Source organism: Numida meleagris, chromosome 20 (assembly GCF_002078875.1).
Source record: "Numida meleagris isolate 19003 breed g44 Domestic line chromosome 20, NumMel1.0, whole genome shotgun sequence".
In the NCBI taxonomy this organism is placed as follows: Eukaryota; Metazoa; Chordata; class Aves; order Galliformes; family Numididae; genus Numida; species Numida meleagris.
Genome location: NC_034428.1, coordinates 4332125 through 4359748, shown reverse-complemented (window position 1 = coordinate 4359748; position 27624 = coordinate 4332125). Strand labels below are relative to the sequence as shown.

The 27624-nt window shown below is 53.3% G+C and overlaps 1 protein-coding gene across 8 annotated transcripts; it reads right to left on the bottom strand.

Moving 5' to 3' along the window:
* Positions 28-27624, bottom strand: LOC110408587 (pleckstrin homology domain-containing family M member 2-like). 8 transcript variants are annotated; one of them, XM_021417459.1, is made up of 22 exons: positions 27532-27624; positions 26674-27200; positions 25511-25599; positions 12089-12195; positions 11809-11918; positions 10825-10924; positions 10226-10313; positions 9628-9814; positions 7798-7857; positions 5977-6211; positions 4432-5220; positions 4070-4139; positions 3881-3971; positions 3466-3530; positions 3044-3147; positions 2725-2857; positions 2458-2648; positions 2115-2180; positions 1818-1977; positions 1434-1613; positions 1240-1356; positions 28-1068 (listed from the first exon to the last, which is right to left on the bottom strand). In XM_021417459.1, exons 2-22 carry the CDS (start codon positions 27185-27187, stop codon positions 931-933), a joined length of 3594 nt encoding a protein of 1197 aa, XP_021273134.1. In that variant the 5' UTR covers positions 27188-27200; positions 27532-27624; the 3' UTR covers positions 28-930. The 8 variants fall into 8 exon arrangements, 7 of the variants coding, with proteins under 7 accessions (XP_021273134.1, XP_021273135.1, XP_021273136.1 ...); XM_021417460.1 differs by lacking the exon at positions 27532-27624 and having other exon boundaries at positions 3044-3132; positions 26674-27525; XM_021417461.1 differs by lacking the exons at positions 7798-7857; positions 27532-27624 and having other exon boundaries at positions 26674-27525.

Sequence of the window (27624 nt, the reverse complement as noted above, 5' to 3'; positions counted from 1 at the left end):
GCCCTGTGCACGCTGCAGGGCCAGAGCTCAGTTACCAATGAATATTTATTTGGGGAGGAGGGGAAAGGAAGCAGATGTATATATATATACACATTCAGTCACGTACGTTTCCTCCCAGAAAAAGGCCCCACGTCTGTATATTACATGAGATCTCCGTAGTATTGTTTAAAAGCTCAAACTGTGCCCCACGGGGCGTGAGGCAGAGGGTGGGAGCGATGGGGCTGGCGTGGGGCTGCCGCCCCTGATCCTTAGGGCAGAGTGGGGGCAGCCGCAGCAATCCGGCCCCTGACCACCACTGGACTCCATCCCTCTGTGCCTGGGTTTGTCCCAGCACGTGTCCAAGCCCGGAGCTTCTGCCGTCTCCTAAAACCACGCCACTCAAGGCCGGGATATTCAAGGCCAAATTTCTGGCCACGTTCCCTCTTCTTTCCCCATCGTTCCCTGCCCAACACCTCCAGCCTTGGCCCCGGCGCCAGCTCGGGGTGCGGTTTGGCCTCGTCTGGATGCGTTGCCTCTGGTGAGATTCTCCAGGCCCGGAGGGGGCTGGGAAGGAGCAGTGCCCTACGCGGTGATTGCATCAGCAAGGAGAAAACATGCACGATGTGATTCAGTGCCCGTCTCGCCACGGCCGCCACCCGCTCTGTTCTACAATGAACAAAGCCGCGCCGTGCCCGGTGGATGCCCAACCCCATCCCACCCCGCTCCAACACGGTGGGGTACTCCTCGCAAGGCACCGCGCCGTGCCCCGCGGCAGCTGGATGGCGAGGAGGGCGCAGGCTGCACGACACCCAAGGGTGGCTTTGTCTCCAGCACGGCCACGGGGAGTGAGTGACGGCAGAAGGGGTTGGGATGCCGCTGGCCACAGGCGCTGTCCGTGCCCACTCTCTGAGAGCACCTGGGGCGACCCGGCAGCCGTCCTCCCCCCGGGGGCTAACACCAGGGGTCTCGCTCTGCCCGCCCTCGGCACAGGCTGTCGCTGCGCTGCCAGGCGCTGTTGATGAGGCTCTGAGCGTCCTCACATTTCTTCTTGACGGCTGCGTCCAGAATGGCCTTGTGCAGGAGGTCGACCTGCAAGGCGTGCAGCAGTCAGGCGGGGATGCACCACGGCTCCTTCTCCCACTCCATCCCGCACCCCATGGATATACGGGCACGGGAGCTGCGCGGCTGCGTGCCCTTTGCAGAAAGGCGGGCTCGCCTTGCTTAGGGGCAGGGGAACATCCACGCAGAGCGCACGCTCACCTGGTATTTGTTCCTCCACGCGGCGTTCAGTGCTGAGAGGAACCTCTCCAGTTCTGTAGTGCAACTGAAATAGAGCACCCAGGGAGGCAGGAACTGCTTGTGGTCCTGAGCAAACTCCTGAACGCAAGAGAGAAGGCGAGTGTTGCTACCACAGCCCTGGGCTGCCCAGGGCCACCGCAAAGCACCTTGCTCACCAGGATGCAGTACTCCTTGTTGGCCTCCGTGGAGATGGAGGTGATGTCTGTCAGCTCCACGGTGCCCAGCGAGCGGAAGAAGCTGGTCTGGCAGTCCTCGTGACAGGTGAAGGCCTTCTCGTCCGTCAGCACCAGGCAGCAGGGGACGCACGGCGTAGGGGCTACACCCTGCGGGATTACCTGCACAGAGCGGGTGGGGAAGGGGAGACAGATTCCGGAATGAAGGAGCCCCATCTCCATGGGTGCCACATGCTGCTGGTGAAGGGAACTGCCCTAAAACATCACTTCCTATCCCTTTCTTTGGGGGGACGTGGTGGGAACGACCACGGAGGCTGAACCCAAAGGGGCTCAGGAGGGATTTGTTCACCCGTGCTTGCAGCTCACCCCTTTGGAGACGGCCTGGCAGAAGTACTGCATCCAGTCGGCCATGTCCTCCTCGTTGTCAGCGCTCAGCTCCAGGGAGGGCCGGTCTGTCAGGATCACCTGGAAGGAGTGGGGCCGGTCGGTGGTGTTGGAGCGCCGGCATCCCCCGCACTGCTCACCGCTGGGAGAGAGGAGGGAGATCAGGATGGACCAGCAGCGCTGTCCCAGTGACAACCCCCGCTTCCATCCACCCTCCCTGTGCTGCTCATCACCCTGTCCCATTTTCCCAGCTGGGACTACATCCTACCAGCTGCTTACCCCATGTTGATGGAGAGCAGAGGTGTGACATCTGTGCGGTCAGGGTACTGGTACAAGATCCCATTGCTGCCATTTGGAAAGATGAGAGACGGTCACTGGAGCCAGCTCAGCTCTGCCAACCTCACAAACGTGCTCTGCCTTTGGTCACACAGCCACTCCTGCCCAGCTCTCTGTGCACGCAGCCCCACGGGGTTGCGTTGCTGCCGCTGGCAGCCACAACAGGGCTTTATCTCAGCCTCCCACGCGATGAGATGGGCCCTCCTCATCTCCCAAACAGCTCCTGGGCATCAAAAGAAAACTGGCAGCAAAAGAAAACTGGTCAGGGATCTTCTTCCAGACCTACCTGAGCACCACGAAGCAGGTCTTCCACTGCTCCTTGCCCAGGTACGAGGTGCCCGCCTTGTAGTGCAGAACGCCATCCTTCGTGACTGCGTTTTCAGCGGAGGTGTAGCTATTGGGAGAGGGTCCCAGCGCCTCATCCATGGGGTCCTCCCAGTGCACGAGGCCATAGAAACGCACAACCACGTCACAGGCCTGCGAGACGGGCAGAGATGTGAACAGAAGGGGTCCAGCGTGAGGCTCCGCCACGCGCAGCGACATCTCAGCTCACCTCACACTTGGACTCCTGAGCCACAAACTTTGCAAGCGCCAGTTTCTCCATGGTGGCATCTGTGAGGATACTGGGGTACGGGGGCTCCCGGCACCCCTTGATCATGGCTGACTTCAAGGAGACCAGGAAGAACCTGAGAAGGAGGCGCAGCGATGGAGGCAGCCCCTCGTCAGCTTCCCCTGCCCTGATGTCAAAGAGCCCCTCCACTAACTGGAGGACTTCTGATGACACGAGGGGCTGTCACGGGAGTCTCTCGCGTCCCCGCCACGCTGGCAGTGGCCCCAAGCCCCAGGAGGAAAGCTTCACGCTGCCCACTTACTCTGTGAGAGCCACGTCTGCAGTGTCGAGCAGGAACTGCTTCCTCCGATTGGTGCACACCAGCGTCACCGTCTGCTGATCCAGCCCAACCTGTGCCACACATGACTGGGTAAGGAAGCAAGACAGAGGACAAAGGGTGGTGGAGCAGGGCTGAACCTGGCATCCTGGCCCCGGGGGAGAAGGTCAGCAGGCGCTCTGCTGCCCATGCAGAGACACGAGCAAGCCAAGCACCAACAAGAGGCGGCATTTGAGAGGGCACCACTTCTAACTCTCTCCATCTCAAAGATTCGCAGTCCAAAATGCTCCTCGTGAACAGAGAGCCCCACAGAAACATCCCACTGCGCTGCAGCCGCCATCCCTGCAGCCAAAGAGGCGAGGGTAACCACCAGTCTGCCTCCTGCTCCCTCCCCAGACAGCACTCACCGAAACGTAGTCGAGCTCATTATAGGAAACGGCCTCCTCCACCATGTATGGCTTCTCTGCTGCCCCTGGCACAGAGACAAAGAGCTGCATGAAGGGGAGCAAAGGAACCCGTCGCTGCCTGGAACCAGCAAGAGGAGCCATGTTCCAGGAGCCAGGAGCTACAGGGCACAGGTCCCAGGGCTTCTTGGGGGATATATCAACCTGATCTCCCTGCTGCTATTGCCACTGCTCTTGGGAGCACAAAGGAACAGGCAAGCACTGATGAGTTACGATGCCCTAATCACTATGCCCTAATCACTGAGCAAGCCATGGATCAAGCAAGCATCACTTCCCCCAGCTCCCAGACTCCAAGGGGCTATGTCCTGGCTAAACTGAGAGTTGCAGCAGCCCAGATGAGCAGGGGCTATTGAGATACCTTTCCGGATCAGGTACACATAGCAATCTGTCAGCAGGACATAGACCAGCTGCAGGTTCCCCTCCATGTGCCCGGTGCTCATTCGGATCATCTGTGAGGAAGGAGGAGAGCTCTCAGCCCACAGCCAATGCAGACAGAGGTGGCCCTTTGCAGACCGATTCGTGTGCCCACCCTATGTGGCTATCTCACCCTGAACAACTGTTCCTCATTCTCCCGAAAGACGTGGATCATCAGCAGGAGCAGATGGTTGTTGTCCACCCTGCGAAGAGAGACAGAAGAGGCTGAAGGATAGACAAAGACGTGGGGCTGGGCGGGTCCAGTCACCTTCCTGAGCAAATCTGTGCATGATTAGGGAGCCTATCGGGCCCCAAGACCTTCTCCTTGTGAATCCCTGACCATCACCTTCATCCTGGAAAAGGATGGGCTTTGCCCCACAAATGGAGGACAAAGGGAAAAGTACCAGCTCGAGTACCAGCAGCTCTTCACGTTAGGAAGTCACGCTCTCTGCTCACACAGCCTCTGTACGCTGAGCTGAGCAGACCCAGCCTCACCTGAACTCCGAGGGGTGGGTGAGCTCTGAAGGGCTGCCCTGACCTTCCTCCACGCCAGAGTCCTCGGCGCTGCTCAAGGAAGGGCTGGGCTGCTCCTTCTTTGGCTCGCCGACAGCCTCAGGATTGATGGTCTCCATCTGCGCAGTCTGCGGTTCACTGCTCACTCCTTCAGACTCTAACACTGCCCCAGCTGCTTCTCCCTCTCCGCTTTCTTCTTCTTCTTCAGGAGTCTCAGGGCTACCAGAAACATGTGGCGGTTGGCCAGCCCCTGCAGCGTCATGGTGGCCACCACCTGGTGCAGCAGCATTTGGACTCTCGACGGTAAAGCGGTAGAAGTCCATGGGGGCTGAAATCCCCTCGCTGAAGTCGCCAGAGGACGATCCATCCGGGGTCTCCCCTGGCGTGCCGGTCCGAAAGGACTGCCCGGGCGGCTCCAGGGGCGCGCTCCAGCCGCCGGGGTCCAGCTGCCCGTTCAGCCTGTCCATCACCTTGCTCAGCGGCTGCCCCACGCTCTCCATGGACGTGTCCTTCATTTCGGGGATGCGCAAAGCCAGCTGGCTGAGGGCAGAGCGCTCGTGGCCTTCCTCCTGCCCGCCCGGGCTCGGCTCCCCAGCTGGGGCAGCAGGACCGTCGTCCCTCTGCACGTCTCCTCTGTCACTCAGCCCGTTCACGTCGCTGTCCCCGCTGCTCTGATGCGCGCTGGTCTCGGGCACTGCGGGTGCAGGTGTGTTTACTGGCTCCTCTGGCTTGGCTTTCTTCTTCTTGCCTGTCTTCTTCTTCTTGGCTAACCTGCAGGGTGAGAGGCCATCATGAACATCGCTCGTCTTTGCCTGCCTGGACTTCTGCAATGCAAAGGGAGGGGGTTGGGGTCCCACCCTTTCCTGACAACCTCCCTCTGCGATTCTCCCTATAATAACAAGCACGGTGCTCCTCTTCCCACACCTGCTGGAGAGCAGGGTGCAACGCGACCCGTCTCAGAGTCGTCTCCTCCGCACCTCCCAGAAAAAACAGGTGTGAGAACAAAGCCCAGGCCTGCTGGTCTGGTTTTGGGGTGCCCCTGTCCCCAGGCATGAGCAGACAGCGCTGAGCTCTCTGTCTGGGTTTAAGGCCTCTGAGGGAACCCCGAAGCTCTCCTCTGCAAGAAGTCAAACACAGGCCAGCAGGTCTGCGGACACATCTCCCTCAGCAGGTTTAGCCACAGCTCATTGGCAGACAAGAGGGAGGAAGGAAGATCTGAGAGCCAGAGTTGCTGCAAAGCTGCCACCAGCTGGAGAACGCTTAAATCACAAGCCTACAGCCTCCTCTGAGCTCCCTGATGCAGACTGTTGGGCAAAGGTACGTGTGCCAAGCGGTTCTACAGACCCAAGGGAGCTCTGATAACACCTACAGGGGATCACTTGGTTTGCAGAAGTGTAAAACCACTGCCTCCTGATTTCACAAAGGCTGCACAACAGACACTGGGCTGGAAGGGGCAGCCCATCATCAGCCCCTAGCGACAGCTGACGCTGCAGGGCACGTTTCCAGGCCGGGCAGCTCTGTCCCCACCTGATGACCTCCAGCTCCGTGCAGCTCTCGGACTGGTCCGTTCCTTCAGGGGTGGCTTGTGCCTTCTCCTGGGAAGCTGTGTGCACTGGGGTGGTCTCAGTGGAGGACAGCACGTCGGCTTTCTCCTCGTTGAAGGGGTTGTAGCGCTGCGTTGGGCTTTTCACGGAGGCTTTGCTGCCATTTGCCTCCGAGGCGGTGGAGTGCGGGCAGCTGAGCGTGTCTGTGAGGTCCCCATCTGCAAAGACAAGAAGGGAAAAGTGGGATTAACATCAGCCTGGGCACCCTGCAAGGGCTGGGTCAGGTCAGGTCAAGCAAAGCTGCGTGCTGGGGGCTCAGGGCACTGGGTGGTCACCCCACTGCTCACAGAGCACGGCAGGCCCAGCTTAGCACTGACAGCAGGCTCCTTGCGAGGAGGGACAGAGAGCGTGCAAACCAGCATTACTCTGCGCTTGGCACTTGCTGCAATTTAGAAAATGCCTGGAAATAACAGCTCAGTCACCCAGGAGCCTGCACTTGCATTAGGAAGTAGAGGCAGCATCCCCAGGAAAGAACCAGTGGGTCTTGGGGCCGTGGTGCTCATTACCAAGATGACAGTGGTTAACGAGGCTCAGAAATGCCCAGGGGGAAACTAGGTGGGACCTGATGCACCCATGTGGCATCAGGCTTGCGTGGTTGAGCTGCCAGGACTCCACATCTCTGTTAACAAGTACGGGGGGCAATGCTCCCATCCAATCCACCTTGAGATCAGCGGCATTTTACACCAAATGGCTGCACATCACTGTCAGAAACCTTGCAACGGGGTCCTATGCTCAGCTAGGGGGGCAGACACGGAGCCAACCCTTGAAACAAGGCCCCTTACAGCAACCTGCATGACACACACACGGCACTGGGAGCGTGGGGAGGGGAACACAGCATTCACCGGGGCCGGAGGACAGCAGGCTGTGCAGAGGACACAGCACAACCAGCCCGGCTCATGTTAGTCCGCAAAGGGAAAAGGAGCAGCAGAGAGGGGCTATAGCAGTCATGCTCAGCATTATCCATCCATAAAGACAGGGTTAGAGGAAGGTGATTGTGCCCTTCTCCTCCCCAACACCATTAATTCCCAAAGCTAACTACAAGCCTCGTGGTAGGTGGTGAAAGCCCATCTGAATGACAACCCCGTGAGACTGATTCAGGGGTGGAGGGTTTGAAGAGGAAAATGAAACCTTTAGTGACATTCCAGGTGCTCAGAAGCTCCCACGACCCTGTCTGAGCAGAGAACTGGATCCAGGGGAGGTCCCTGCCACCGCTGCAGAGAGGAGAAGCCAAAGGCTTCTGCTCCACTCCAGCCTTGCCCGAATTGACTGGGAGAGCTGAGGTAGAGCATTCGTGTGTGTGGGGCGAGAAAGAAAATGAGAGGGAGTGTGTTAGAGCCCGAGAGCCATCCACATGGAATTCAAGAAGTTTTCCCAAATAGTTAGGTAGTACTGGCCCAAACAATTCTGACTGCAGGCTCCATCCAGTCTGTAATTATGAAGGACAGTGTATTTCCCCCAGGGGTAAAGCAAAGAGATTTCCTGCTCGTGGGATGTGCAAAGAATCCACACAGGGGCTCTGCATGTGGAGGAAGCAGAACAAATTCCTCTGTCTGGATTCTCTAGGAGCTGGGAAATGCTGTGCACGTGGTCTCATAGGAAACAAGATCTTCTCTCCCTTCTGCCTATACTGAATTACATCAACATGTGGTGTTTGCATGTTAAAGAAGTGAGCATGCAGCAAGCTTCAGGTGGCAGCAATGCAGAGAGAAAAACAAACTGTTGTTAACACATGAGTATGTCCCACCTTCCCAGTCTCTGCTGGGCATGGACTGCATTGCTGGAAAGACATCTCCAAAATCATAATCTACAAAAACGAGGGATAAAACTCAGGATTAGCAAAACAAGTAGTGGGGAGGGAGGGGAACAGGGGACAGTGTGAAGGGGTTTAGGGATGGGAAGGGAGAGAAACAAAACAATCTTCCACTGATATCTGAAATGCATAAGGAAACAGTTAGGGAACATGGATGCAAACGGCAATCAGCTTCCCTAACAGTTGTTACTGATGGATATTTGCGTTGCAGGAGCTACAATGCAAAGGGATGAAGGCCTCAGTATGTGAGCTGCTGGAATGCTAAAAAAATAAATAAATAAATAAAAAGAATGGTGGGTATCATACCAGGCTTGTGTACCTAACCAGGAATCCCCACTGGGAAATTATTTAACTGCTCTGTGCCTCAGTTTTCCCACCTCACGTTTCTGTCCCACGGACACTGTGATCTTTGACTCATTAACGTTTGCAAAGCCAGGGGTCTGATTAAAGGGCAAACCTTGTCTCTGATCCTAAATTCCCCACCTTCACCTACATTCCCATGGTAGAGATGCTCCTGCTGAGATGTCTGGTAAGGAGATCTGGGGGTCACTCAGGAAGGACCACACATGACTTTGATACAAGGACTCAGTGTGATGCTTCAGGGAAGGGTCCTGCTTTGTACAGCCTGGCAAACCAAGACACCTCGCTGCTTTCTCAGTGAAAGCAAACCCTTCTGCACTTGGACACCATGGAGGAGCCCAAGGCTTCAAAGCCTGTGCTTCAAAGCCCTTTGCTAAAATGATGCTAATACCCATCCCTGCACCTTGCACCCAGGGATGTTCCTCCTCCGTGTCGTTAAGGACTGCAGTCCTTGCACATAAAAGGCAGCTGGCAGACCTGTCTCAGAGGGAACCCATCTGTAGGTGGACTCGGTCCCAAACTCACTGCATCCAGTCAATGACACACACTGCACCATCTACTCTAGCATCCCCCAGTCCTGCTTTCCTCAAACTGGCACCGAAAAAGGAAGCAATGAGTGTATTCTGGATTAGAACAGCAGCAGAAGAGATGTTCCTTCAGGTGAATGTGCCTTCCTGCAGTGTAGGAGCTGCCTGTTCCAGCCTGAAGTGGGTTAAGGAGGCAGGCACAAGGAACATCTTCTCAGTTCATCAGGGACAACACCCAGCATGGCCAAGCCCCTTCTGACACAGACAAGAGTGTGAGTATAAGGGTATGGGTATCACAAGTTATCAAGATGCATAAAGAGAAAAAAACTGCACCTCTGAGACCACCATCTGCTTTTCCCTAGGACTGCAGACATGGAAGAAGACTTAGGAAACTGTTCCCTGCTTCTTCCAGCATCCTAAGGTCTCTCAGCTGCAAAATAAGCAGTTAGAGAAGGTCCTCTGCAGTCTTGTGTGCCTGCTCTAAGCTGGAGCTGTGTTCAGAAATGGGCACAGCCTTCATCCCGAGAGATTTCACCAGTTCTTGCAAAAACATACACCCCATTATGGAAAACTGGCCTGAGGTAATTGGCGTGGAAAGTCCTCCTCTCCCAGACAAAGGCAAAGTGGCTGTTTGCAGCTTAAATCCCGGTGCTGCACTGCCCTCTCATTTCCACTGGCCGCACCTCCCAAAGAAAGACATGGAGAGGCTCACAGCCTGACTTTGGTCTCTTCCAGCCCATCATTTGCTACATCATTCGGTGCCTTGTCCAGTCTAGCAGCTCAGCTGATGGCAGTATGGGAACACGCAGCCCTCGGTCTCACCTGTTTCAGAAAACAGGAGGCCAGTGCCTTGCCTCTGCCCTCCCAGACCACTTACCTTCACTGGATGGAGCAATGGCACTGTCGTCCCACTCCAGGTTGGTGGAGGTGACCGAGTTGAAGGAGTTGAGAGAGAGACTGTCCGAGCCGTGCATGGAGCTGGGCAGGCGGTCCTCAAAGTCCAGCAGGTACTGAGGTTTGTAGTAATCTGGCATGTACGGGGCCAGATCCAGGTAAGGAGCGTCCTGCAGAGAAGAGGAAATGGAGTGAGTCAGGTTCTGAGTCACTGCACGCAGTTAAAAGCACAGCCAAAGCGATAGGAGTGCCCTTGAATGTCTGCTGATGTCCATTTCTGCTCCTTTCACAGGAAAGCCAATGGCTCCCTCCTCTTTCGCTGCAACACGGAGGGGCAGCCAGTGACTCTGTGAGCACCTCCACTTCCCTGGAGGGATGGCAGCACTTCACAGCACATTTGAAACTGTGACTTCCCTTTATCCTCATCAATCTGGAAGCTGCACATTTTCAGCTGAACAAGAGGAGTGCCAACAAGGTGCCCTGGGCCAAGCAGCGAGACCTGTGACAGCCAGGACCCCCGTCCCACCCCGTGCACCCGCTGTCCCGAGTTACACCAGGCAGAAAACACACTGTCCCCTCACCAGATCCAAGTCAAAACGGATGAACTCCAGCCCAGACACCAGTGTTAAGAACAAAGTCAGATGATCGTGACTGCAAACCAGGGCATTCCTGCAACACAGATAAAACCAAAGAGCTTTAGAGCTGCGCAAAAGAAAAGAAACAGCTACAAGCACCCTTCTGTTTTCTTAGTTTTGGTGGTGTGTCCCTGAGATGTGCTGTAAACAGCCCCAGAGCTGCACGCCTGCTGTTTGCCTCCTGTCTAAGAGCAATGGCAGAGCTCTGAAGGCACAAGTATCTTCTTCTACGTGCTGTCCCCAAATTGTGCCACATCCCGATTTCCAGGGAATCCACCAGAGCTGGTCCAGAGCTTCTTGCAAGGCATGGAAGAGAATAAAGAGTGTATCTGGGATTGGGAATAAAAGCTCTAAATAGAAGAGAGGCTTGCAGGCCCTCTTATAGGACAGTGCCTCCACATCTGGGACTCTTGTATCAAACATGCAACATTCCTGCAAACGATCAGACCCTGGCCAACTTCTTGCTCTCTCACTGGCACTTCTTGCTTCCGACAAGGAAGGACACCAGCAGGAGCCCCAAAACCAGAACCAGTTCAGATACTCACTTGACATAGTACTTGTGCAGCAGGCTTAGGTTCTCCTGGAACAGTCTCAAATAGCTCTCCAAGGAGTTTTCATTGAGGGCTAGGTACAGCCATGCTCGGCCTGAAAGCAAAGCAGGAGAGAGATTTATCTGCAGGGAAACACCTGCAAAGCAAAGCAAGTCTGGAAGTAAGCACAGATCAGTTAGAACACATCAGATTGTTCATTTATGTTCATACAATTTGAAGGGGGCAACTGGCTGTTGCACAAATCTGTGGGAAACCGCCGGCAGGAGATGAATGGGAAGATTCATGACTTGGAGTAGGAATAAGAAACTGCGTGGTAGGCAGCTGAGGAGCAGACACTCAGCTGGGTCCCTGCTGCATGATGGGACCCTGCTGGCATTTCCAGTGGGATCAGCAGCCAGGAGAGACAGAGGGAGAATCACTCTCAATCAGCACAGGTGCAATTTGAGGTATTACACAAAGGCTGGTGCAGAGAGAGGTGATGGTGGAATCTGTGCTCAGCTCCACTCTCACCGGTACAAGGCTTGGGAGACGGAGGATGCTGGGAGAATCAGGCAGAGAGGAGGTCTCTGGGCACCATCCTGGGGCCTTGATGGTCCCAAACATCTGCTACAGACATCTCACAGCTGAGGAGAAGCAGCATCAGGCAAACAACAGCTACAGCAAGACATGGTGGGGCAAGAGGTGATGCCTCCTGACTGCCACAAACCCTTCCTGAGAGCGCAGAGTGCAGAGTGCTTTGGTTTCACAGCAGCAGAAGCACGGCTAGAGACAGGCTGCAGTATTTCCAGGGCTGTAATGCAGTCCCAGCAGGACTCCCACCTCCAGGAGTTGAATGCAGTGAGCTGAACTCAGCCGTGCCAGCTGCCCTGGTCCCCAGCCCTCGAGCTCGTGGCCATTACAACCTTCCCAAGCTTTCTGCCACGTGTCCCCAAACCGAAGCCTGCCCTCAGAGGCAGGGCAGTGTCTGCGAACACTCACTGCGTCCCAGGTTGGTGGCCACGTGTTGGAGCACTTCTATCTGTTTGATGGCTTCACGGCGGGTGAAGTGAACGACCAGCACCCAGTAACCCGAAGAAAGATCCTGCAACCTGGAAAAGAGGGGTCCAGAGAAAACGCAAGTGATGGCTTCGTTATCCCCATCCCAATTACCAGCAAGACGGCTTCCCCATGCTGAAGAAAGCCCTTGCAACACGCTGTGTGAGTGCTCACAAGCAAAGCACAGTGAGAAGGAAAATGCAGAGGCAGGCGCAGTGCTTACCCATAGAGCAGAGCGTGGTCCAGATGCTCGCAGAGCCGCTGCAGGACCTTGTCGTGGTTTCTGATGGCCGGGGTCTCATCCTCACAGGCAGCAAAGTAGCTCTGCAGCTGCAAGGAGAAGACACAGATGGCTGAAGCGCCCCACAGAGACAGCTGGAAACGCTGGCACGCTCACAGACAGCATTAAGTAGCACCCCAGGAAGAGACAGAGGGTTTCAGCAGCACAGATGAAGATGGAGGCACGTGAACACAGGACGAAGGCAGCCCGGTTCATCCCGAGCCATCCGTGGGGTGAGGCCACATCACCACCGGGCATGATGTCACCTGGCTGCCACCGTCCCAAAAACCAGGACACTCTGACAGCCCTGTCCTGCCCACGAGCTCAGAGCTCTCCTCAGGTCCCCGTCTCACGTGCACTTGGCATTCAGGCAGCCACATTACTCAGGTAACCTCAGCTGTACACGCCACGTTTATTTGCTCTGGTTGGCGACAGTTCAGCTGAGCCATGACAACACATCCTTGTACATACCAGATTTTGGCAACCTGACGCATCTTTGTCAAACCTCACCAGTTACTCAGGCTCCACGTAACGACAGCAAAAAAAGAACCAGGTTTATATGCTATAAAACTCAGTGTTGTGCTTGTCGAGTCTGACCTGACCCCAAAAGCCAGGAACTGGTTTCTCCCCTTGAATTACTGCGGATACATCCAGCTTCAGCACCCTCCTCGCCTGAGGATCTTTGCATCTCTGTGGAGAAAGGCAGCTCTTAGGTAAGATGGAGCCAGGCGTGTTCCTACACGGAGCTGGTCCCAGCCCTTACGTGGGAAAGAACTGCTGAGCTGGAAGATTGCAACCAAATTCCTTCATCTGATTGCACAGTGCAACGCGTCCCGCCCCAGTAAGGAGGTGGATCCCCTGGGGAAGGCCTCGTGCCATATTGGTTTGCTTACAGAGACTTTCACTGCACCTATGTGAGAGCCAACGTGCTCCAGCCCAGCAGCTCTCACTCGTTTTAGGAGGAAGCGGTCTCCAAAGATTTCTGCTATTAAAAGGCAGCCCAGGCCCAAGCAGGGACACCAGTGCCCTAAAATCCCACTGTTCAAGAACTATTTTGGGATCTACCTGCAGCCAGTGTTTTAAGTGCATTCCTGCAGCAAGGACGCTCAAGGAAGAAACAAAATTCAGAGCTTATCCCCCAGGCGATGGGTAGATGGAGCCAGGGGGATCACAGAGGGTTCCACACAAGCCCCTTTGATTGGGGGAGCGGGATCCTCTGGGATGGCAAAGCCTTTGCCACATGGGACACAAGCCGGGAACCAAAGGCAGCAATTCGTGGTGGGGAACCCACTGCTGCGAGTCTGGGACATCTGTCCTGGGTTCTTCTGCAGCCTAGGTGCTTGCTTGAGAAAATGCAGCTGTGGGACCTTACATTAACTGACCACACCAGCAGCTGGAAAGAAGGAGCCGCTCAGGCACACTCAGTGTACAGCTCAGAGAGGGCAGCACGGAGGGAAGGCTCCAGTCTGGCTCTGCCACAGACCAGAGGAACTCCCCATCAGAGGCAGAGCCCAAGCCTGGGCAGCATGAGAGATGAGCAAGTGGAAGCACTTCCTCTTCTTTCCTTCCTTCCCCAGAATAGCTCATATCTTGGTTACAGACCTTCCTGCAGCCAGCTCGTGGTTTCCAACCCTCTGCAGCTCCCCAGTGCTGCCAGACTGACCGACCAGCTCCCACCATCGCAGGTCCCCCTGAAAACCATTCGTTACCTCCTCTCAACATCTCTGAATGGTGAGAAGTACCCGGGGATTTCTGGAAGATTTCCATTCCTTAGAAAAGCTACATTTCGGTTTTTATGGCATCACTCTTTGTGACATGAAGGCTTTGTGCTACCTTCAGCCTCCCTCTTGTCCCAGGAGCCAACTCCAGGGGCAGCACCTCTATGACAACACTGGCCTTGCTTCATTTAGGGGAGGGAAGGACACAGCAGCGTGCACCCCAAGCAGCTCTCACCCACTCTCTGCCACATCAGGAGGCAGAGGCCGGGCTCGTGTGACTGCTGTGTGCGCGGTCACGGGGCTGTGCAGCTCAGCAGTTCCTCCTCGGTGGGTCTGGGCACTGAGTCACGGCTGCAGATGAGCTGCTCCATGCGTTGGAAGCACGACAAGGGGCGGCTCCTACCTGTACGTGACGCCGAAGACACCTCCCCGATCTCTAAATTACCACGCGTTTACATGCAGCGCTTCTTCTTCTGCACAGAGCTACAGGACACAACATTTGGAAGCAACCTCTTCCTAATCGCCGCGTGGGCGGACCTGTTTGGGAAGGGAAGAGCTGAAGCTCGGCGACCACATGGGAAGCACCCACAAAGCAGCGCAGGGAAAACCAGGGAGGAGACGAGCAACGAGGTTAAAAAGCATTAACCAAGCACAGCTGCAGGGGCATTCATCTGAAGGGTTTCTAGAGAGATGCTCTTCCCCTCTGCCCCCCAAACCTGGTGGGTGCCAGCATGAATGGCTGAGGTCTGCCCGGGGTGAAGGACTCGTGCAGCACGCAGCGCCCTGTGAGCACCTCCAGTCTCAACCCGGGGCTATTTATAAACATTCCTGTGGCCGAAATAAGTGCTGCTGGCATCCAGAAGGCATCCCCACCATCCACCCACAGCGTCCTTCTCAGCTCTGCAGCCCGTCGTGTCAGAACCACGCCTGACCTCTGATGTTTCAACAGCATGGGGCAGAACCTGTTGTGTAAAGCTGTTATAAAAGCTCCTCCCGAGCCCAAGTACCCAAGGCTGGGAAGTTAAACTCAAACAAGCAGAAAGGCGTTTGTCCAAGGGAGCAGAGAGCTTACCTGAATGAAGGGGAAGAAAGGGAGACTCTGTGCTCTCAGTAATTGCACCTCATGCCATTGAGGAGGAGATGATGGTTTTAATTGCTGTTTATCAATGAGAGCTGACTGCAGACAGTGTTTTGATTTTTTTGGGGGGTAATACACCACACCCCATGCTGGCACGCATAAGGATATTCCTCACACAGCTTTATAGCCCACTAATTGAATCAGTTCTCAACGAGTACGCCGCTCTCCAGGCCCATTTGCAGAGCTTGTGCTGCAAGGAGAGATGCCAAAAACCAGCTGGCCAGGCCCTCCCCTCTACCCCTGCTTTGCTCTGATTACCCCAACAAAAGAAGGGATCTTCAGCGTTTGCCTGAAGCTGCGGAATAGCTTTGAGCTGTAGCAGCCACACTGCAAAGTCCGTTCTCCAAACAGAACCATTCTCATGGTGCTTCTTGGAAGGCCCTCCCTCCCTCCCACCGCCTGATTGAAATGCAGCCTCCTGACTCTATTCACGGCTGGCCACAACCCAGCCAAGCCTTCACCTCCTCTCCGTACATCTGGCCCGCAGATATTCCACTAGTAGCTTTCCAGCATTAAGTTCACGTCCCTTGTTCTGCTTGGCATTTCCCTGGCAAGACAAAAACTCTGCAAAGAGAAGCCAGCAGCACCATCGGACAGCCCCTTGCATTCTGCCAGCTCGGCTCTGACCCCAAGCACTGTGCTCGCTGCATGGGACACTTCAAAACCCACTTTCTCACACACAGCACAAGGACTGGCAAGGGGTTTTCTGCCAGTTGCAAGAAAGCAAAACAAAAGGAATGCCACAAAGCAGCAAACGGATAGCTGAAACATCAACCAGGTCGTGCAGCCTTCCTTCTGCCTCAACCCCCGTCCTCCCATTGCCTTCCCAATCTGTGGAGAGACAGTTTCTTCAATTTATCAAGGAGTTTCTTTCTCTGAAAGCAGGATTTTGGAGATAAGAACCTCTGCAAGACTCAACACACTTCGGAAACCCATTCCCAGCAGCTGTCCTTCCATCCCACTGCTCAAGGCTGGAGCTCCAGGGAGCACCAAAAACACAAGGCAGATGACTGACCTCGTCCTAGGCAAGCAATGGCAGCTCAGCTCCAAGGAAAGAGGCAAAGGCAGGGGACAGGACAGGCAGGTAAGAAGATTGATAAATGAATAGATGGGCAAAATGATACTTGCTCAGGGGAGCACAAATTCAACAGCAGATGGATAAAGAGGAGGCCAAAATCCTCTGCAACTTTCATACCACCAGTAAAACTGAGCTGAATTTCAAGGCAGAGATGTTGCTCTGCTGCTGTCTTCACCAGTCAAGAAAGACATTTGTAGAACACAACTTAAAACCCTGAAACTTCAGCTCTCTCTGGATGTTTGGGGGCTGCATACATGACCTGACTCAACATTTCCTACAAAAACCTTTCAGATCAGCACCAGCCCCAGTGCTCGGCTTCCCATTCTGGACGCTGCACCCCTTGCTTTGGTGCTGGAACCTTCCCAATGGAAAACATTGACACACAGCACATCAGCAAGTTGAAGGCGCTGCCAATGGCATTGGAGCAGCCTTGAGAAAAAACAGCACGTTCATGATGTGCAGAGACCAGAGCCTGAAAGAAACACGGCTGACACCCACAGCAAACATGCTTCATGTCTAGAAACACAGAGCTCTGAAGCATTTGCCCCAGCTGCACGCAGTCTGGTAAAGCTGTCACCTCCTGGGACACGTACACTTCTCAGCCCTCATTCCCCAAAGGCTTTCCACCAGGGCTTTCCTTCATTTGAAGTTCATTACTTCTGCAGCAGTGAGCACGGAACGGGCACGGAGCTGGCTGGCAAGGCTGGAGGGAAACTGCCAGTGGTGCAGTCTGTCAGATGCAGCCAGCAGAGACTTTGGGATGGCACACAGCTGCTGAGGAACAGGATCCCTGTGTTAGTTGCAGGCAGATGGAAAGGTCATATGCTCAGCACAACAGAAAAACAGATTTCATAGGAGTGAAAAACAAGTCCAGCTGGAAAACACACTACAACAAGCGAGCACAGGGGGCTTGTGCCCTGCAATGGTGCTGTTCTCCCTGATAGCTGCTGCTTACTCACACTCCAGGCATTCGGTGCTTTGAATCTCTCCACACAGACCAAGTTTTCTGGCACAAAGTTATTTGCATTACTCCTCTTGGACTGGGGCATCAGAAAGCTGAATCACAAAGCGGCCGCGTCACGCTCAGAGAACTTGTGAAATTGGAGGCTGACCGCCTCGGAGACATCTCCTGTTGCTCCCTATACAAAACCCACTGTCACATCCACCTAGAGGTGAGCACATTCCTTTGGTGTTTTAGGGAGGGATGCTCTGCTTCAGCTCTTCTCTGGGAGGGGGGGACCAAACTACCCTCAGATCTACCTTCAGGAGATGCTGCAAAGCGGAGCTGGGGCACGCTGCGGGACTGCAACAGCATTTCTGTGGCACGGAGCTGAAAACCAGATCAGGAGACAGGCAGAAAGAAAGGCACAGCATTAACTCACTGGTACTGCTGCTCGAATGGGGAAAGAGGAAACTTTCCCAAAGTCATGCAGAAATGGAACGGGGCCAGAGCTTCTGGCAAGAACGCCTGTTACATCAGCAAAAAAAGCACTCCATCTGATTGACACACACCAAGGATCAGCTGTTTGTAATAACGTGTCCTTCAAAGCCAGAAGGAAAGCCTGGAAAACAGAGGAAAGCCCCAAACTCTTGCATTTTGAGTTCTTTATAATTTGAAGTTTATCTCCTGGAATTGGCAGCAATGAGCATTAAGAACTTCACATTCTGGCCACCTAACCACAAACAAGACAGCAGTCAATCTCTCCTTAACCCACTGCATCGTCCAGGACAGCACAGAAATCCAGTAGGACAACACAAAACATTTACACTGCTAGCTTCAGTATGGCCCAGGTCACCTGTGATAACACAGAGCTACCAGGAGATGGCTGGCCAAGGACAGATATGAAGCTTCTGGCATTTCTAGTCTGCTTCCCACAGCACTATTTCAATCACAGCTCTCATCCCACTGCTGCTACTCTCAGTAACATCTCCTGGAAGAAAACTTGCACTACAGTGGATAAGGGTCTGCACCCCTCTTGGAGAAGGTGCACAGCAAGAGGTGAACGCACACCTAGCCAAAACTGGACTATCTCCAGCTTTGGCCTCAACAAAACACGAATTTGCTAAAGGAAATAAAGCTTAGGCATCAAGTTTCACAGTAACTCGTGGAGCGCTGCCCTCTTAGCAGAGAGCAGCGAGGGAGCATTGGGTGGAAAAGGGGAAAAGAAACAGTCCGAGGACAGAAGTAATGAGTGCCACGGTGTGACATTGTCCTCATAACCAGAGCAAGAGGCACCGCTCACTGAATTCATCTGCATCTCCCACAGAGGTCAGAGAGGACAAGCTGTAGATGGGAAACCAACGCTACACCCATGGTTCTGCTGGCTGCGTGCTCGAACTGAAGGAGGGACACAACTCCCCAGTGCTCAGCTCTTCCAGCCCCTCCTGAAGCCACCAGGAGGGAATGTCTCCGGAGATCGCCAGGTCTCTGACCCCCCACACCTGACAGTCAGAGCACCCTGGAGGAACTGAAGGCACAGCCAGGGTTCTGCTGGAAGCAGAGACTCCATCAGGCCTTCTGCAGCTCCTCACAGCCACACATGGCGACCAGGTACCTCGGCACTGCTTTGGTTTGGTCCCAGTCTCGAGGTGGAGCTTCCTTCTAAAACAACTTGGCAACTGAGAATCCACAAACTCTTCCTCGAGTCTGATGCTGAGAACAGAGAGCCTATTATCATCCGGGCAAAAAGCATCAGGGAGGCACACACATGGCCACAAACCCATCCGAGCCCTCTGCTCTACAAATCAAACCTGCAACCAGAAGGGAAGGTGAGGAGCGAGCTGCCTACGCAGCCAGAAAGCTTTTGAAATCAGAGGTGATACCTGGCGAGCTCCCCACGCCTCGTGACACAACCCCAGCAACCAGGAGCTGCAGGCAGGGAGCAGAGAATGGACGAGATGAGATCTCACCCCACGGGAAGGGCGTCGCTGCTCCTCTCGCCTACTGACTTACTGTTCCCACTAACACAGAGAAGAGAAAAACGCCAGAGACCCAAGGGCTGAAGTCAGGCAGGGAAGCGCTGAGCAAAACGATCGGGTCCATTGCTGAAGGGGAGCAAACTCCCCGAGGAAGCAGAACTGCATCCCAGCGGTGGAACACGGGGATGTGCCAGTGCTGGACTTTTGCCAGGTGGCTGAACTTGCTTTCAGTGGGACAGTATTAACAAATCTACCGGCCTGAAGTCTCCTACTTTTGCCTGAGCTTTCTCACTCTGAACTGTGCAGGGAAGCGAAGGGGCAGGACTGCAAAATCCAAAAATCCCTCTGTTCTGCTGGACCAAGACAGGAGAGTTGGCAGAGATCAGTGCAGGTCAAGGCATGGCAAAGCTGTAGCTGAGCAGCCCTCTTCAGGTAAGACAATAATCAAAACAGCCACCACGCTGATATTATAGCACCTGCAAACAAGGATCCCCAGGGATCTTCTGCGTGTAAACGGTGTCCAACAAACCCTGTGTAGGAACTAGAATATCCTCAGATACCTGGGGAAACTGAGGCAGCAAGGTCCGAGACGCAGAGCATCACATTGGAGCCAGACGAACACCCGCTCATTTCGAGGTAGATAGAAGATTATCCTTTGCTTTTAGAGGACAGAAAAATGAGACCAGAGCACAGGCCCATGGATGGAAGAAAGAGGATGGGAGATTTGCACACCCATCCTCCATCCAGGAGGTGCTGTCAAGCCATCCCTTCCTTAATAATGCTGGAAATTCACTTGTGGCGTTCTTACAGCAAGTCGTCATGGGTGAATCCACGTCAGGACACGCACAGCTCAAACCCAGTAACCAGAGAAACGTCGGCAAGCCCAGAAAGCCCCTTTCCCCAGAACCTGGGGGAACACCGAACCCAGGCTGCCTGCATCCCCTGGCCAGCCTTCCCAAACGGGAACTGGAGCTGCCACCGGGGCCAGGCCGGACCGCAGGCTCCGAATTCCCGCACGTCCTCACAAATCGCTCTTTAGACCGCACACAGACGGTCCCTCAGAAAAGGGAAAGCCCAGCACGGTAAGGGGAGCCCCGAGGAAGCCCACACGGGGGGGGGGGGGCCCGCGGAGCCCGTCCCGGCCGCCCACCTTCTTCACGGAGAGCGAGATGTTCTCCAGGATGCGGTCCTTCACCTCGGCCGGCTCCATGACGCCCGTCCCGGCCGCTCGCCTCCTCCTGGTCCGCCCGGCGGAGCCCGAGGGCCGCGCCGCCCTCCGGGCCCGCTCTCCGCCCCGCCGCCCCCCGCCGGCCGGCTCCGTGCTGCCGGCTGCCCGGCCCGGCCCCGGCCCGGCCCGCAGGCTGCGGGGTGCGGGGTGCCGGCCGCCGCCGCTCAGCGCGCCATGGCCGCGCCCGGGCCCTGCCGGCGGGCAGCAGGGAGCGGAGCCGGGCCGCGCTCGTGACAGCACCGCGCTCCGCCAGGAACTGAGCTCAGCAGGAAGGGGAAGGGCCCTGCGCGGAGCTGCCCGCCCCCGCGGCACGGACGGGCTGCGGGAGCCGCGGGACGGCGCTTCGGGACGGGAGAGCGCCCTGCGAGCCGCGCTTTGTTTTCGTCCGCATCGCTTTCTCACGCTTATATCCCCGCGCACCAGAGGCTGCGGATAGTGAGGAAGGAATTCAGTTCCTGGCTGCTTGTGGGCACGAGTGGTTCAGAAGCAACGCTTGCGTGGACACACACACGCTCGTGCAGCCCCGTTTCCTGGGTAATGGTTTCCCAAGACGCAGTTCAGACCTTAAGAACGGGGTTATTTGGAATATGGAATTTAGAATCCCAGCTGCTGAAAGACCAGGCGGGGAAGCTCTGCGAGCTACACCGATCCCTTATTGCTTACAAACAGCGTGCCGTTCCTGCTTTGTGAGCTAACGAGGGAAAAAATATATATATATATACATAAAGAAATAGGACAAAGTCTCAGGATGGCGTGGCACGAATAATAACAACTAATGGCTGAGGTGCTCCGGTCAGGGCTTCATTGAGGGCACAGGAACAGGGAAGAGCCGTGCTGCCATCTGCGGCCAGCCACAATCACTGCCCGCACCAAGGCAGGAGCTGCGCACAAAGCTGCTCAGCCTCGCATGAATTCCCAGGGTCTGAAGTTTCTACTAGAGGGCATGCTTCTTTGAAGTCAGTTGGACTACTAGTGTACTAGTTTTTTGGTAATTTACCTGCAAACCTGCTAGAAGAAATGCACAGACTGCCAAAAAGCTACCAGTCACAGGGTGTATCTCCGCTAGCTCGGGCCAGTTTTGGTATGAGAAGCCCATCCACTTACCCAGTGGAGCAAATGAAGGCTAAGCCATCCAGTCTGTTTCTGGTTCTTCCTACCAGGACATCACAGTGTGTTCTATGAGCAAGTCCAGAACAGGCATAGCAACAGCTGAACACCCAGCACACTCAGCAGGCTGGGATTGCTCAGATAAAACAGCTTTACCCCATTTCTTGGAAAGCATTCACGTTTGTCCTGCACACACCTGGCTGAGGCCCATTTATGGCACACAGAGGGGAGGCGTTCTTCTGCCACAGACCTATGGAGCAAATGAAACCCTTCCAAGAAGAGACCATGGCACTGAAGGATTGCAGGTCACACAGGTGAGGATGAAAAAGTCCGTCTTTATTAAAAAGATTCCAAGTTCAGAAAGTTCAGCTGGAAGCTCCTTACAAATGCTGAGCGCACGTGGCACAGAAAACTGCATCAAAAGAAATTCTGTCCATTGATGGAAACACAAACACTACTCTGAAATCTGCTATTAATATGAGGTGACCACTGCTGCTGAGCTTCTTATCCAGTGAGATGGAAGAAGACTCAGACATACTCAAAATAATAATAAGAAAAGGTATGAGCTTTCGTGTTCTTACACTATAATCACTGCAGAGAAAGACCTCCATCATTCCAGAGAATTCTCTAATACATGTGCAAAAACACAGAGTGGTATAAAATAATTTGAAGCTGTATAGTTAACAGAATAACATTCAGACATTTTCTTGGGTAAGAAGGGCAGGAGGTGCTTTGGGACACGTTAACAGGGGGCCACAGGTCAGTTAACCTACCAGTGTAGACTCATCACACAGCAACACAGCTCAAGAGAGACCTGCAAGAAGCTGAAGAAGTTTATATTCAGGGAAAGTCGCATGGGACAGGGGAAGACTCAGCATCCCCATCACAAAACAAGCCAAGAAGGGAGCCTCTCTTACCACTCAATGTCAGGTTATTTTGGTCTGCTTACACTGGTTAAGTCACCTGTTAGGTTAGTTCATACCTAAAATGTTTTCTAATACTAGCACACTTTTGGAAAGCACACAGAGATAAAGCACTTTTTACTTTCAAAGCCGTGATAGTGATGTTGGCTCAGCATCCCTGTGAGGTAGGCAAGAATTAGCTGTTTCCTGATGCACAAAGTAGGTAAATGACTTCCTCAAAGCCATGGTGAAGAAAGTGTGAGCTCTTGTCAGTATCCCCAAGAACGTGGAATTACACTCTTTCACAGACAGGGAACTGTATGCAACCAGCGCCTGTTAGGAAGCAAATGCATTTTAGGCTGATTTTCCTCTAATTCTTACTACTAAACTGCTTTGAAACTCTTCTCCTTGAAGGAAGAGTTTGCTAGTACGTGTATGTGTTTGTGGAACTCTTCATCTCTTTGAACAAAAAGCAGAGATCCTTCCCAGCAGCAGCAGGCATGCTGTCACAGGAGCTCTCCCTGCGACCAAAGGGCAGCCGTGATACAACCACAGCTGCACACACTGCTTCACTACGAGTTATTTCCCAGCTCTTTGTCTCCACCAGAACAACCACAGCTATCAGGTACACGAGCCATGTCTTAGTTACCGTAACGAATTTAGCTTGAGTAACTCCATGTACGAGGAGTAGAAAAAGAGAGTATGCTATAGCTACGTAAAAACGAGCCATCATAAAATAAAGCACACAGGGTAACAACAAAGCCACACTGGGATTAATAAACCCACCTATGTCTGAGTGTAAAATGAGCAGATTCACCAGCCCAGTCCACATCTCTAGAAAAGCTTTTACTCTGCAGAACAGTGATGTGGGTCATGGAGCCAAGCTCTTCTTTATTCTGTAGGTCCACAAGGAAACAACAGTAGATTTTGTGCTGTATATCTCTACTACAGCAGTTTCCAAAACACTTCTGGCTATCTCCCTCCACCTGCCCAATCTGAAATGTTGCTTTTTCTCCTCATTTTTCTAATGTAACCAAGCATTTTGCTGTATAAAGCAGCAGACAGTTGCTGAAGTCCATATCTTCTTGCCTTGTGCCCACTCAGGTCAGATATCCTCACTGAACTACCAATACCATGGAATCTCACCTCACTGACTTAGCTTCACTGCTGGCAGCAGCACGTTCCACTAAGACAATACTCAATAGTTTTGAATGCATGACTTAATTACAACAAATGAAGGACAATGCCATTTTAAGTTTATTGCTCACGTTTAAAAGTCCTTCATAGAGTAGTTACCACGCTCCCCCTGGGTTCAAAAGCAAGGCTGTGCTCCAGGCACTAATGGCACTAGTGGAACACCAGGATGAATTCCTGTGAAGCTCTTTACAACTCCTGTAAACAAACAACTCAGCAAAGCCCTAAGAATAGGAAATAAATACTACTTCTTCAAAACAGAAGAGAATTCAACTGCCACTGAGTGGCACAGAATGGAGCAAATTCATCTCTGTACGGAAAGTGACTGGATTTTTCCCAGTTCTGCTTGGCATGGTTTGTTTTTGAAACTGCTGCGTATTTACTGAAACAAACAGTTCTTCAAATGGTCAAAGTATCAATAGGTGAGACCTAGAGAAGAAAATAGAACAACGCTGTAGGGTGCAGGGGGAGGAGAAGAGGTGGGGAAACTCACTTCAGAGCTCTTAACATTTAAGTGGCAATCAGTCACACAAATTGGTCTGCCAGAGAAAAAATCTGGTTAGTAAAGATGGTTTCCTCCTGTTCCCAGTTCTCATTTATACGCAGAGCCAACGCAATCATTTGTTTTTGCTAACCCTGCATCTTTCTCCTTCACTTCTTACTTGGGCTTCTTTCAGGTCTTATAATAGGACACTTGACTACAGTACTTCAAGCCTCTAAACAGACAGAGAAAATACTAATTTAAAAAAATATGTTGGTTTTTTTTTTTTAACTAAAAGCTTCTTCTCCCATTCAAATATCAATCCAAGTCCAAGAATTTTGGCACCCTGCCCATCAGTTCTCCTTAACTAGGTGGCTGTCCATTCAGACACTTAAATTTAAGCAGAAGTTGAAAGGGAAACCACTTGTTTTTCTATGCATCGAAGGCTCTTCAGGTGCATGATTTGCATGTACAGGTTCAGCTTTCAAAGCAGAATACATTTACTGGTTTTGGCTTCAAGCTTGTGCAGTGGGCTAGTTGTGCTCCATTTCAGCACCAACAAACCACAGAGACACAGTTCTGTATTTTCTAGACTATAAGAACCAGGCAGAGACAACAGTGAATGAACCAGTATCCTAGTACCATTCAGTGGGCTTGGAAATTAAAGCTCAAAATTCGGCTGGGAAAAGAAAACCAACAAAAATTAAAAGATACAACTGATGAATCACGCTCTCAAGGGAGTGAAGTAATAGCACCTATGTCACTGTGATGCTAAACATTTGGCAGTGTTTTCTATTCGCCATGCAGGAGCCGCTGAACTCCATGACCATGGTAAGGAGTTGTAAGAGCAGTCAATCTATTTGTGAAGGGAGTGTTTGCATGAGACTCAATCTTATTTCCATTAACAGTGAAAGCCCCTCAGAACTCATTGGCAGAAGGCTGACATTCTTTAAACTCCTGTCCTCAGGTCACATTGCTTCTCAAAGCTGCAAGGAAGTGATATTCCAAGGAACTGACAAATGGCTTCTCCAAAGCCTGTTGTGCAAGCTAACTAAGACCAGAAATCATAACATTCACATACAATCAATAGCTCAGGACAGTCTGTCCGTGCTCCACGCTGTCCATAACAGGTCAGCTACCCGCATAATCCCCCTGTTCAGTGGCATTAATACTGAACTGTGAGGTCTGGCTCTACAGCTCGTTACAGTTTGGGCAGAGCACCAGCTGGCGCCAGCGTAATACCGAAAACATAGAAGAGCCCCAAAAGGAGATTGAGTTTGGCTGTCCGCTGAGGAATTTTGTTGAAGTTTTGACTCCGAAATTGCCTCTCCAGTGAAAAAGCCATCGGGATGGTGAGCAGTGGCAATGCCATGCTGATGGTATAGCGTGTGGCCAACACACAGAAAATCAAGTAGGGTAAGAAGAGCAGCACGGTGTAGAGAACATAGGAGAACGCAGGGCCGATGAGGATGGCCAAGGTGACAATGCCCGCCTGCTGGTCAGACTCCATGTCACGCGTGTTGTTGCTGTGCAGGATGGCCTCAGTACTGAGAGCCAGTGGGACAGCGTAGAGCAGCGGTGAGACAGACAGATAACCAACCTGCACAGCATGGGCAAACATGACGGCCAGGGGCCCAAAGGTGATCAGAATCACCACATCTCCAAGTGCAACATATTTAAATCCGATTCCTGTAGCAAAACACAAGAATACAATGAAGCGTCATCAAAAAACTCAAATGACAAAAAAGAATGGATTACAACAGATCAGCACTTCCCACAGAAATATTGTAAAACAGCCAACATGTGCATAGCTATGGCTGAGAGGTGTATTTTCTCTTTTTTCCAAAGAGAATAAAGAAAATGCAGCTCGTTAATTTCTCCAGTCTCTCATGTTTGTACCAACCCAACCCAGGAAAACACTAAGAACATCCTCTTGTCAGTAAAACAAGCACATACTGTTCTGCGTTCTCAATGCAATTCTATCTAAAGAATAACAACATTCCAAAACAGAACAAATTCCACCAATGGAAAAGGACACATGTAGTGAGCTGTACAGACAGGAGATATACCCCACAAAAAGCTTCAGTAACAGTTCTAAGGAGCACCTACAGCCATACAGAACAAACAGTGTTGATACAAGTTATAATGATGTTGTTACACTTGCTAGTGTTCGTTGATGAATGGACCTGCCCTGCAATCTTCGTTCAGATAACTGGAAGAGCTGTGTCTCTGAACCAAGAAGATAAGGAAATTCTACTGAGTCTTTGTGCCAAGGTAAAGAGGAGATCCTGCTTGGAATCGGTCACCAAATACGTAACATAATTCTGGGAAACTTGCATATGTAACATAACTCTGAGAAACTTCTGTATATGTAACATACCTCTTGCAAAACTTTTGCATATATAACACAAGTAACATATAATAACTAAAAATCGTTGGTGTAAGCCATGCATTATAGGATGATTACCTCTATGCATTCAGCACTGCTATAAAGCAATGCCTGCTTTCTAACACTCCAACTTGAGTCTTAGTTTCCTGAGCAACTGCCTTACAGTATCAGCTCCTCAGTGCTACTTTCCAGCTGAACTTGATGCATCTCTTCCTGCACTATCCCACAGCAATCAATGGCAACGGTACATACCAGCACTCCAGGGAATATACCAAATATTTTTAAGGCAGCTTATTAGATTACTTAGATCTCCTCCGGCAAGTCAGCTCACTCTGTCACGTTCAGACTGAAAGGGGATGGAACCTGGTGCTTACCTCCAGTATAAAGGAAGGAGCTGGAAAGCCCCCCGAAGTAAATTAGGGCCAGGTGCTCCAGTTTCAGCGTCGAGACAGCATAGAGCCCTGCCGCACAGATGCAGCCCACAGTGTACAGGAACACCCCGAACCGGACCACGTCCTGAGGCTCCAAGATCTGGTCCACCAACGTCCTGTCATCGCTCTTCTTGTGATCGATGCCTTTGGAGAAGTCGTAGTAGGTGTTCACCAGGTTGCCGGCCCCGTGCACGGCCAGCACGGCCACGGCGCTGCCCACCAGCAGCCGCGGGTCCAGGGCTCCCTCGGCCCGGTAGGCCAGCGCGCTGCCCAGAGCCACGGGGGTGAGGGAAGCGCTGAAGCTCCAGGGCCGCAGAGCCAGCACATAGGCCGCGCACTTCTGCCTCCAGCCGCCGGCGGGGCCGCGCTCAGCCCCCGCCCCGCACTCGTTCCTCTCCCCGCCCCGAGGGCTCTCGGCGTTAATGCTGATCTTCTGCACCAGCTCCGCCGTCCCCATGCTCTCGCAGCACCTGCAAGGAGAAGGGCCGCGCGTCAGGGCCCAGAGGGGCGGGCGGGACGCACAGCCTCCCCTGCCGCCCCTGAGGAGAGCCCCGCGCGGCGCCACAGGCGATGCGCACCGGCCCCCCCGCCCCTCAGCCCCGCACGTAGGGTTCCGCTTCCGCGCGGCCCAACGGAAATCTGCCGCGCTCTGCCGGGGTCTGATGGGAGTATAAAATGCCCCACGACTACTAGGGCTCGCTCTGAGGAGCTTCCCTGCCCCACTCTACACGCCATTGCGATCGTCGAGGGCAGGGCTGCTCGCCCGCCCTTGCCCCACACGGACGCATTTTAGTAACGCACCGGGCGCGGCGCAGCAGTGCGCCTCGGCCTTTGCGCACGCGTACAACGCGCACGGACCGCCGTGGAGGGCGGAGGACTGCCGGCGCCTGGAAG